Source organism: Helianthus annuus, chromosome 16 (genome assembly GCF_002127325.2).
Source record: "Helianthus annuus cultivar XRQ/B chromosome 16, HanXRQr2.0-SUNRISE, whole genome shotgun sequence".
Classification (NCBI taxonomy): Eukaryota; Viridiplantae; Streptophyta; class Magnoliopsida; order Asterales; family Asteraceae; genus Helianthus; species Helianthus annuus.
Window position 1 is genome coordinate 197632879 of NC_035448.2, and position 11865 is coordinate 197644743.

General features: G+C 43.6%; 1 protein-coding gene across 1 annotated transcript; it reads right to left on the reverse strand.

Moving 5' to 3' along the window:
- Window positions 1-2320: 2320 nt before the first annotated feature.
- On the reverse strand, window positions 2321-3310 carry LOC110920341. Its single transcript, XM_022164556.1, has one exon. It carries the CDS (start codon window positions 3308-3310, stop codon window positions 2321-2323), a length of 990 nt encoding a protein of 329 aa, XP_022020248.1.
- Between the last annotated feature and the right edge of the window lie 8555 nt (window positions 3311-11865).

The following is an 11865-nucleotide window of genomic DNA, read 5'->3' on the forward strand; positions in this document are numbered from 1 at the left end:
TAAAGAAGATCCAGAGGAAGAAAATTACCAGGAAAGGCAATATGGATGCGTTTATCTCTGAGTCTGCTCCTAGTAAGTTTGGTTTGTCTTTGCTTTTTTCTCCTTATGCGTATTAGATATTTACAGGCTTTGTTGTTTTTTTAGAAACCCCTGTTTCCCCTGTTCCCACGGAACCGCAACCTGTGGTTAATGAAAAGCTCCCTCCCTCTCTTCCGCGCGCTTCTGTTGCTGATCAGTTAGAGACTACGGAGGTTGTTGATGGTGGTGTGGAGAAGACTGTTGAGGTTGATAAGCCTGTTGATGTTGCTGTGGAAACTGAAAAGGTTGTTGATCCAGGAGTTGTGGACGATGTTGATAATCCACGAACTCCTGAAACTACTGCTCAAGACTTGGAGAAAGAAAAAATTGTTGAGAAGACTCCTGCTTCAACTTTTTCTCCCAAACCTTCTGATGTTTTGCCTGAGCGTGTTGAGAAGGTTACTATTGAGGAACAAGGCTCATTTTCTGGTGCTGGCGAAAATTCTCCAATCCGCCCAGAGGAAACCCTGGGGGATTACTATTACCGAACTTACTTGGAGAAAGATGCTTCCGAGTTGCATGCCCCTGTTTGGAATTTGAAAAAAGGTGACACTTTCTCGGATTGGCGCGTGTGCCAAGATTGGCTGCAGGGGACATTTCCGCCTGGGGAGATCAAGTTTCAGGAAAACCGGTCTTATAAACAAACTTATCAAGCTTTCCTTGAGGAGACTGCTTCTCATGTTTCTACCACTCATCGCATAGTGCGTGAGTGGTATAGTATGCATAAGGATTGGGAAGCTTTTAGAGTATCTCAGAAGAAGTTTGTTAGTGATGAAAAGCGCTTAGCTCAGCTAAAAGCTAAATTGGAAGCTGATCGAGCCAAGTTTGAGGCTGATCGTAAAACCGAGGAGTGGTCCGTTGCAGGTTGGAAGAGGAAAGCGGAAGCTGAAGCTGCCCTCCTTTCTGAAGAACGCAAAAACTGGAAGAGAATTTGCGAAAAAGATAATGCTGAGAAGATAAATCTCCGTAATGTCATTAATAATCTCAAGGCTGAGATTGAAAAACTGAAGAAACAGGATGCGGAGATAGAAAGGTTAAAAAAGGAGAAAGCTGGTGTAGAGGTTGCGCTAGAAGAAGCGCGTTCCCATAGGGAGCGCAGTGAGCGACGAGAGGTACGAACTTGCGCCACTCTTGCTCTTAGAGATAAAGAGTTGGAAGAACTTACTGCTTTGCTTTCTGATCAGGAACAACTCAAGAAAGATCTGGAACTTGCTCGTTCCGAGAAAACCGAGATCTCGCGTCGCTTTGAGGAAAAATTGGAAGCTTCTGAAACGGCGCGAGCTACAATAGAGAGCGAGTTGGAGCCCTTAAAGAACGATATGCTGTAGTTGAAAGAGCGCGGGATTGCCTGTGTAAGTTACTTTTTCCCTTTTATGGTTCTGCTTTGCACCTTTCTTTTATTTACCTTTCGTTCTTTGTAGGTTGCTGAGTCAGTGTTGAATTCGGAGGAGCTGGATAAGACTGTAGCGCGTTTGGTAGTTGCTGCGCGGAAGGATGGATATTCCCAAGGCTATACTGAGTGTTCTCAGCATGTGAATAGCGCTTTGAAGGTTGATTGGGATATTAGTAAGTCCGCGACTTACGGTGTTAATACTGGCGCTGAGCTTACAGCTTTGAAGGCAGAATTCAACAACTTGCAGCTTCCCGTTATGGATCTTATAAATATGGCGCTGCAACCTGACGATCACGTGGCGCAATTAAAGGAAATCTTTTCAGATGAGGGTGAAGATTTAGCGTAGTATTCTTTAGAAATTGTATTGAACAATTTTCTGTAGTGTTTGGGATGTGTATCCCTTTTTTGTTGATGCGCTGCTGCACAAGTAACTAAAACACTGCCGTGTTTGATAGTTTTTGGGGCGTATTCGCACGCTGATAATAGTATGTTATGTTTTTTAGTTTACAATATATTGCATGAGTACAATTACTTTTATTGAGTAAGGCGAATGAAATTGGTATTAAGCTCATGTGTGAACTTATGGTCATTTGTGACGTAATCACTAACCGTTCATGAGGCTTTGTTTTGTAATTACCATAATGTTTTTGCGCTTACTAAAAGAAATTGCATACACTTTGTAAAAAAAACACAATGATGATAGAGAAACTTTGCTGTTTATTTCTGGATAGGGCACAGAGGCTATTAAAAAGTTTGTTAATATAAATAGACGAAACTTAACTTACTCTCTATTTTCCCGCTGTATCTTGATAACCGTGTTTTCCCGCGGAGAAGTCATAGAGTTGCCTTTTAAGTTTTCGCACTCTTGCTTGGGCCCTCCTCACCCCGAGTTATCTGCTTTATTTCTTTGCGCACATTTTGAAGCAAATGTGTGAGTTCGACGCTCTTAAGGGCTTTTTCTATTTCTGTGCGTAAAGAAATACAATTGTTAGTGGTATGACCACTGTCCTTGTAATACTCACAATATTGGGAAGGGTCTTGTCCACGCTTGTTTTTCATGGGGATCGGGGGTTTGAACTGATAGTCTTCAGTACTCAAAACTTCCGCCGGGGTCTTAGTTAAGGGAGTCCACTGTCTCTCCCTATTCTCCTGCTTGGTCTCCCTCTGCGTGGTAAGTTTGTTGATCGTTGCTCGAGCATCTTCTGACGAATGATTTCCCGAGCCAGAATCACGCCATGATTTCTTAAACTTCCTCCCGCCAGTGGAGCTTAAGTCCACGGGTCTATTATGTGGTGGCGGCGGCCTATTTGTGGTAAGGTTCTTTTCAGTTTGAGCGTAAACCTTTGCCGCTGCCATCACCTTCTCCCAGCTTTTTGGGAGGCCTTCTGTTCCGGATAAGACCTTAATCTTGTCATCGCATCTAACCGCGTATTTGAATTGGGCAAAAATTAGTTGCTCATGAACATCACCGATCTCCAGTACCTCTTTGTTGTATCTGGTGATAAAGTCTTCCAGATTTTCGTCGTCGTGACGCCAAATGTTCATTACATCAGATGTATCGCGAATAGAACGTCGTTGTTGGCTAAAATGTGTCAGGAATTTTTTGCGCAGATCTTTCCATGATGAGATTTTACCGATTGGTAAGTTATCGAACCAAATTCTTGCTGCGTCGGTTAGGGTCTGTACGAATAGGTGACACCATAATGGTAGGGTCCAGCCCCCAACCAACCCTGCACTTGTAAACACTCTTAAATGATCATCCGGATCTGTCAACCCGTTGAACTTTCCCACATTAGATGGTAATTTCGCTTTCTCAAGTGGCGCGAGAGCGATTTCCATGATGAATTTTGAATTTTCCGCTGCTTCCGCAGGGCGGTAAATCAAATCGTAGTTATGCTCGGCCTCAGGGTTGTAAACCGCACGAGGTCTGCATTTGTTGTAATTGGGCTGCAAGCGACTAAACACACTGGTATTCTCACTCACACGATAGGTTGGATCAGATTCATCGGTGTGTGTGTTTCATTGAGGACCCAGCCTAGTATGAACTGATTGTCTTTGGTGGGGGTGTAGTTCACCACGATACTCTCTCTGATGACTTCCTGACTGAGTGTACTCATTCCTTGATGTAGATCTGGAGTAAACTTCTGTATTCTCGTAAGATGGTTCTTCCCGTTGGGAAGCATGAGCACGAGATCCTGGCCTTCATGATTGGGTTAAGGGTGCAGTTTGTGCACACAGCTGTGTGTATACTGCATTTAGTGCCCCTTGAGACCTGACATACCAGGAGATTGGAGTTTCTCCTGGTGGTAAAATTGAGTGAACAGGGTCTGCTGGTAGCATCCCTGGAGTGACAGGTTCGTTTACTCGATTGGATTGAACCTCATTATCATCGGAGATGTCTTCCGGAATTTATTCAGGTTGGACGTTGTTACCAAAATTCGGCCGAGGGCCGGTTTGTCGATGAGCTGATGTTTCTTCCATATGCAAATGGAATCAACGAAGTGAGTCGAAAAAACGAGAGAAAAATGGATGAAACAGAGAGAAAACGGTGGGCGCCAATGAAGAAACACCAGATAAACGACCGGAATCGAAATATCTTGGGGGTTTGGATCTGCATAAAAGGGTTTGTTCTCTCTCTTTTGATTCGACGTTACCGACCTTCTTCTCCGATAAACTCTGCAAAATAAAGCACTGTTAGCCTCGTCAAGGGGAGAAGGGGGGTTCTCCCCTTGACCCGACTCCAGCGTGAGAATAAGTATGTGTTTATGAAGAAGAAGAAGTATTGAAGAAGTGTGTGTGACTTGAATTTCATACCTGAATTGTTCTCATATTTATAGCCGAGAGTTTTGGGTGGGAAAACCCGTTGGTGAAAACTTAACGGAAGATGCTAACCCCGTAAGCGGTTACACTTCCTTCCGTTAAGTTTCTTGATCCGACGTGAGTGCACACGGATCGTGATTTAGATCTATGGCTAGGGATTTGCCTTGTGGAAAGTGATAAAGTGGAGGTTTCTCTCCAATTACATGCTATCATTGTGACTTCAGGGGAACCTGGGATGGTGGCACGTGGCCAGACGGTTATAACCGTCTGGTGGTGCACGATTGGGTCCTTCTAGAAGATTACTGCTGTAATCTGGTGTGACTCCTTATCTTGTGGAGTCAGCTAAATAAATCCTAACTCTGGGTATTTATCCAGCGGGAGATGCATATCACAGGAATTTCACCCTTTGCTTATGGAGGAAAGCGCAAGGCTTTATGATGTGCAAGTATTACTTCCTATCTGACTTTTTAAACCTTCTTGGTAGAACCAATGCGCGACCGCGCGAGGTAAGAAGGGCTGGAAGACGAGGTTGTGGCATGGTTCCAAGAACCTATTATGGGGTTTTTTGGGACCTTACCCCTTCAAGTCCCCCTAGTCTAGTGTTGCGCTTATGCAAATAAGTGGAGCGCTGGACTTATGAGAGAGGAATGTTTGTTTTGGCGCGAAAGTAGGGAATCTTCTGAGAGAAGATTCACTATGCTTATTATGGTGATTTTGAAAAATTTTGACTTTGGGTGAGAAAGGTACAGTAAGGACTGTGTGACAGGCTGTCACTGTCAGGTGCACATTACTGACCGCGCTTTGCACGCACGCGTGGGCTCGCGTTTGTGTTGTTTCCCACTCGCCCCTGTCGCTTGGGTAACTGTGCTATTCCGAAAAAGGTGTTTGTGGCAGTTACCAAAGCATTTTATGGCGGTGAGTATATAAGTTTGTTTGAGTTGCCCGTTTTTGTTAATCATTACTTTGAAAACTTTTCCCCTTCCTTCCTTCATTATCCGTTAAGAGAAAATTTGTTATTTCTTCTTCTTATGTCAACCGGAGAACGCCAAGAAGATTTATCCGAAGAAATGTCTGCTGAACCTCCATCGTTAAAGTGGCCCTGAGCAACTTTTGATGGTTTGGTTCGAAACTTTAAATTCCCGGAGAACTGGGGTGCCCTGTACCCTGAGGAGGGTCAGACAGCAGCAGATGCTCCTGTGACAACTCGAATTTCCAAGATTCCTATTTTGCATTTATTGCACGATCATGTATTGTTAATTGTTTATTTGCACAAATAATTGGCTATGGAACTGTAACGTTTTAATACAATGAAGTGTATTGTGTGATTATGCATGGTTATGTGTTAATTGTGATAGATTGTCAAATGCATAAACTTGGTGGTGAAACTGTTTGAGATGGTGTACCACTGTAAAATATAATACTTGAGGATGTAGAGGGCAATTAGTGAAATCCTAGTAATACTTAACCCTAATTCCTTGTTCACTAATCACTTTTTCACAAAACCAAAGTACTGTATTCTCTAATCCCCTAGCAATCATCACCATCATCATCATTGGCACAAGACATTCACCACTCTTGATTCCTCTCTTTCTCTAGAATCATTCAAGGTAATTGTTTACTGATTATTGTAATACTTGTAAACCCTAATTGATAGTTTAATTGTATCAATTCTTGATTATTGTAATTCTTGAAAACCCTAGTTCTTCACATGCTAAGTACTGTGATTGTTAATGGGATGCTGAATATTGGGATTGTGATGATTGACTAGTTGTATGACGATGAGATTGTTCACATAATGATTGTTGTAATCATCGATTGATTGCTTATGAATTCTGCATATGTAAGATTGAATAGGGTTCTTGATCGTATGAAAATAAAAATGTAACTGATGTTCATGAAACGGATTTTCTGCTCGATGATTGTTGCTACATAGTCCGAAGTTGTTATATGAAAACATAAAGTCCGAGTATCTTTTGCATGTTCTGTCCGATTTTGTTTGTACTTCATGTTGTCCGACTTTTAGTTGCTAGGTGAAGTGTCCGAGCTTTACCAGGATCATATGGTCCGAGTTTTTGTTAGGGCCTCCCTTGTCCGACCTTGTGATCCCCCACATCTCCTGTCCGATTGTTGATGAGTTGTTTGGGAGTCCGACCTTTAAAAAGAGATTGGTCCGAGTATTGGACTTGAAGCCCTAGTCCGACTTTTATCCACAATCAAGGGAGTCCGACTTTTGATTTTAAGGGGAGTCTGAGTTTTGGGCCTGGCTCTTGTCCGAATTTATAAGCAGGGAAACCCCCCCCCCCCTGTCCGACTTTTGGGTTGTTAAGACATCTTGTCCGACTTTTGAAAAGGGACAATGTTGTCCGAGTTTTATTCAAGGACATTAAGTCCGAATTCGTTTAATATGAATATGTTCGACCTTTTACTTGTGTGGGGTGACCGACTTCATGTTTAAGTATGAGACTTTGATTGTCATTGTATGTGATAGCCCAACTATTGCTTGCTATACACATGATTCGACTCTTGATTAAGTTATTAACCCTGTTAACTCTATTAGTTAATAAACTGTGTCAGATGGTAAAACCAGTTAAACATATTAACTCCGTTGTGACTGTAAAGAAGTTAATTCAGTTAGACATGTAACATTGCTAGTGTGTGAATCCTGTTAAGTGTGATAACTTGGTGAAGTATGTTAACCGTATGTTCTTCCTTGAATCGTATGAAGATGATTAACTGGTTGTAATGCCTAATGTTAACTGTTACACAAGCTATGTGACGAACTTTGCATGCGAAACCTTACAAACATTTACTGACTGTGAATATATGCATTACCTTAGGCCTTGATTGATTGATTTATTGTTGCGAGCACCCACTTAGCATACCGAGCAAACCAAGGTGAGTTCACACAGCCAAGGCATGGGGTTCCCAGGGTGGGAATGGGATTGATTTATTCATTTGTACTTCTCTAGATAATGGAACGTACTGATATGATCCTCGGGTGAGGAAGGTGATTGGTTAAGATACTGCTAGACTAGTGATGCTTATAGAACTGATCTTCGCACACACGCCAGGGTTGGCTGCGATAATATGACTGATCTTCGCACACATGCCAGGGTTGGCTGCGATAATATGACTAATCTTCGCACACATGCCTAGGAAGGCTGCGAACTATACACTAAAACTTCACACAGGTGCCGGGTGGCCGCGATACAAACATACCTAGTCTAGAATACTTGAGAACTTTCCCTAATCTTCGCATACATGCCTGGGAGGGCTGCGATACGAACTAATATGATACATGACCTAATGAACGAACACAAGGTTCACAATACGAATACCATAATTAAACAATAAACATTTCACTTGGGAAACCCCCACCACTTATGGATATGTTTGGGAAACAGGGTAAATTGGTTAATCATGTTTTCAATTATGGGAAACCCCCACGGCAAGTAAGCCAACTAAAGACAAACTATGTTTTCGTAAAACACTTAAAACGAACATTCCACTGTGAACTCGCTCAACATTGTTGTTGACTCTCCATTACATGCCTTGCAGGATCATAGGTGCATATCCAAGGAACTTGCTATTTGGGAAGCTGGAGTGGTCATGGGTCAATATACATGGAAACGCAACACAAGAACTAAGAACTTACATGTGGTTTTATAAACACTCATTGATTTAAATATGCTTCCGCTGTAAACTGTGAAACATTGTAATATTGTAACACTTGTTGTTTATAAATGAAAGTATTATTCACCTATTCTTATGAGTTCAATGTGATTGATGGTTGAGATCCTGGTCAGTCACGCCTCCAAGCGGTGGTACTCCGCATGTGGATTTTGGGGGTGTGACAGATTGGTATCAGAGCCATTGGTTATAGTGAACTTGGTTTTAAAAAGAGGAAACTGTTTTTGTAAAACCAGACTATAACCGGACGGATTCTGAAAACGGGAATACGACCATGATACTCAGCTCCAGATTGCAAGGTTCGTCTCTCTTATACTCGTTGTACTACATAACTAGTGAATACCTACATACGATATTGCATGTGAGTGCGCGTTTAGCACACCGATATGAATTCATGAACACTTTCAAGTGATAAGCGACCAATAGGGTGGTTTTTCCCTAAACCTACATAACCCACGCTATGTGATACTCGCTATGTGATAGTCTTTGATTTCCTACTCGAGTGGGAGGAACCATTTGACATGAGTTAAGAGGAGCTGAGATGAACATGCAAATCACAATATTATTGTGGGTGCACACATAATAATATTGTGGGGTGCCTGTGAGTCCCAGTAAGGCTTAACAAGCGGAAAAGGGGTTCTGTCCCGTTATTTTATCAGTATGAAACATAACCAACCTATAGGGGCCATAGCAGTAATTGTCCCCCTACTCAAACATAAACGTGAACTTCTCAATATTAGTTGGATCCTTTCGAAACTCGATGTTGTAGAGTGTTACCTGAACACCCATCAGAACACCAAGCGAACCGCGTAGAATGTTAGGTGTTTATACAAACGTCCCTGAGTTGGATGTCCCTGCGTAGAATGATTGAACGACATTTACCCTACACCTCCTCGTCTTCTGAAACTCATGGATTGACGTCTCCAATTCCGAAGTGTGATCACTTCCGCAACACTCTCGTATCAGACAACGAACCACTTGAACCACTCGTAACGACGGACAGGAGGATGAGTGTAGCACCTTACAGACCTCCGTACGGGTTAAGTGAAAACGTCAACAACCCAAGGAACAAATGACAGTTTTGGGAGCTTTAGTAGCAGTAGCAACAACACTGGATGTGGTACTCGCGATGGGCAATTAGGATTGGTATGGACAACACCAAGATTGAAACAACATGGTGGCCTTCGTGCCCTTGGTAATAAATCACTTCGTCACAGTTCGGTTCAACCCAGGTACATTTCGTAACCGAACTTGCTATGGTAACGGCAGACGGCGAGCCTATTGAAACCTTATAGGGGTGTAGGAATACAAACTCGACCTTGTGGGACAAGTGATCAACGTCGACCCTTCTTCTTCTACCCTTGATAGATTTGACGCAGTAGCCGTGTGGATTGGCTACCCAGATACCGTATGCATACACTCAGTGAGGAGAAAACCTGTACGAGAAATATTACCTCCTGCAACGTGTCAGAGGGGCACAACGGTTAATTTCATTTCAGCAAGAAGGGCCAGAAGTGTCTACGGAAGGATTACCCGCAAGGTTAACCTTCAACACAGATGTCAAGACTAAGGAAGGGAGGATCAAGGATCCATCAATTACTCGTGACTTCTCCCTAAATGTTACCCGAAGAACGGTCAGGTTTATCTACACATCGACAGGTGGGATGTCAGACTTGTTTCATGCGGGAAGTAACCCTCGTTATTGGTATACCTTACTACCTTACACCAGGAAGTTTGCAGAAACTGTCTAATCAACTCCAGGAATTACTGGACTCGAGCTTCGTCGGACCTAGTTTCCGCATTAAGGAGCCCCGTTATACTCAAGAAGAAAAGTTGTTCCATATGTGTTGCGAATATCGAGAAACTCAACAAAGTGACAGTGAAGAACCGCTACCCTCCTCCACGAATTGTTGATTTATTCGACCAGTTGCAAGGGTCAAGCTACTACTCCAAGATAGACCTGAGGTCAGGCTACCATCAGCTGAGAGTCCGGGATGAGGACGTCTCTAAAACCGCATTCAGAACTCGCTACGGTCGCTACGAGTTTCTAGTTATGCCATTCGGGTTAACGAACGCGCCTGCCGTATTTATGAATCTTATGAACAGGGTGTGCAAGCCGTACTTAGACAAGTTTGTGATAGTCTTCATCCACGACATTCTGATTTACTCCAAGAGTCAGGAGGAATACGAGCAGCATTTGCGATTGATTTTGGAACTCCTTCGAACAGAGCGGTTGTACGCCAAGTTTTAAAAATGCGGCTTCTGGCTTCGTGAAGTCCATTTCTAGGCCACATGGTGAACAAGGATGGGATTCGTGTTGATCCATACAAGGTAGATTCGATCAGGAACTGGCCTGCACCGCGAGCACCAACGGAAATACGCCAATTCTTGGGTTTGGCGGGTTACTTCAGGCGATTCACCAAAGACTTTTCAAAGATCGCACAGTCGCTTACGCTACTGACACAGAAAGGTGTCACCTACCATTGGGGAGATTCTTAGGAAACCGCTCTCCAGTACTTACAGGATAGACTATGCAGCGCACCTATCCTCTCATTGCCAGAGGGCACGGATGATTTTGTGGTCTGTTGTGACACATCAATACAGGGGCTTGGTTGTGTATTGATGCAGCGAGATAAAGTTATTGCCCACGTTTTTCGTCAACTCAAGGTTCATGAACGGAACTACACGACGCACGATTTAGAGCTGGGAGCTGTTGTTTTCGCGCTCAAGATATGGCGACACTACCTGTACGGTACCAAGTGCACTATTTACACCGATCACAGGAGTCTCGAGCATATCTTCAAGCAGAAGGAATTGAACATGCGTCAACGACGATGGGTCGAGCTACTTAATGATTACGAATGCGCCATCAAGTACCATCCAGGCAAAGCCAATGTTGTGGCTGACGCTCTCAGTCGGAAAGACACTCTACCTAGACGCGTACGAGCATTACAGCTTACTATCCAGTCCAGTCTTCCTGCACAGATACGCGATGCTCAGGTGGAAGCATTAAAACCAGAAAACGTCAATGCTGAAGCCTTGCGCGGCTCAAGGCAACGATTAGAACAGAAGGAAGACGGTGCTTACTATGTAACGGGGCGTATTTGGGTCCCACTATATGGCGGATTACGAGAACTTGTGATGGATGAAGCTCATAAGTCTCGCTACTCGGTACATCCAGGTTCGGATAAAATGTACCACGACATCAGAACAACGTATCGGTGGCCAAACATGAAAGCCCTCATCGCAACTTACGTCGGCAAGTGTTGACTTGTGCGAGAGTCAAAGTTGAATACCAGAAACCTTCAGGCCTACTTCAGCAACCCAATATACCGCAATGGAAATGGGAAGAGATTTCCATGGATTTCGTTACAGGCCTACCTAGATCACAGCGCGGGAATGATACCATATGGGTGATCGTTGATCGACTCACAAAGTCTGCTCATTTCTTGGCTATCAAAGAAACAGACAAATTTTCCACACTAGCAGACCTATACGTAAAGGAAATAGTCTCGAGGCACGGGGTGCCCACATCTATTATTTCGGATCGCGATGCACGATTCACATCAGAACTATGGCAAGCAATGCACAAGGCTTTCGGCTCACGATTAGACATGAGCACAGCTTATCACCCTTAGACGGATGGGCAGTCTGAGCGCACGATTCAAACTCTAGAAGACATGCTTCGGGCGTGTGTTATCGATTTCGGCAACAGCTGGGAAAAGCATCTCCCTTTGGTGGAGTTTTCGTATAATAACAGTTATCACACCAGCATACAAGCCGCTCCATTCGAGGCATTGTACGGACGTAAATGCCGGTCACCTCTCTGTTGGGCAGAGGTGGGGGATAGTCAGATCACGGGTCCAGAGATTGTAGTGGACGCC

What these genes read in the sequence shown, in the direction of transcription:
- LOC110920341 (XM_022164556.1), bottom strand. Translation starts at nt 3,310, where the DNA reads ATGGAAATCGCTCTCGCGCCACTTGAGAAAGCGAAATTACCATCTAAT.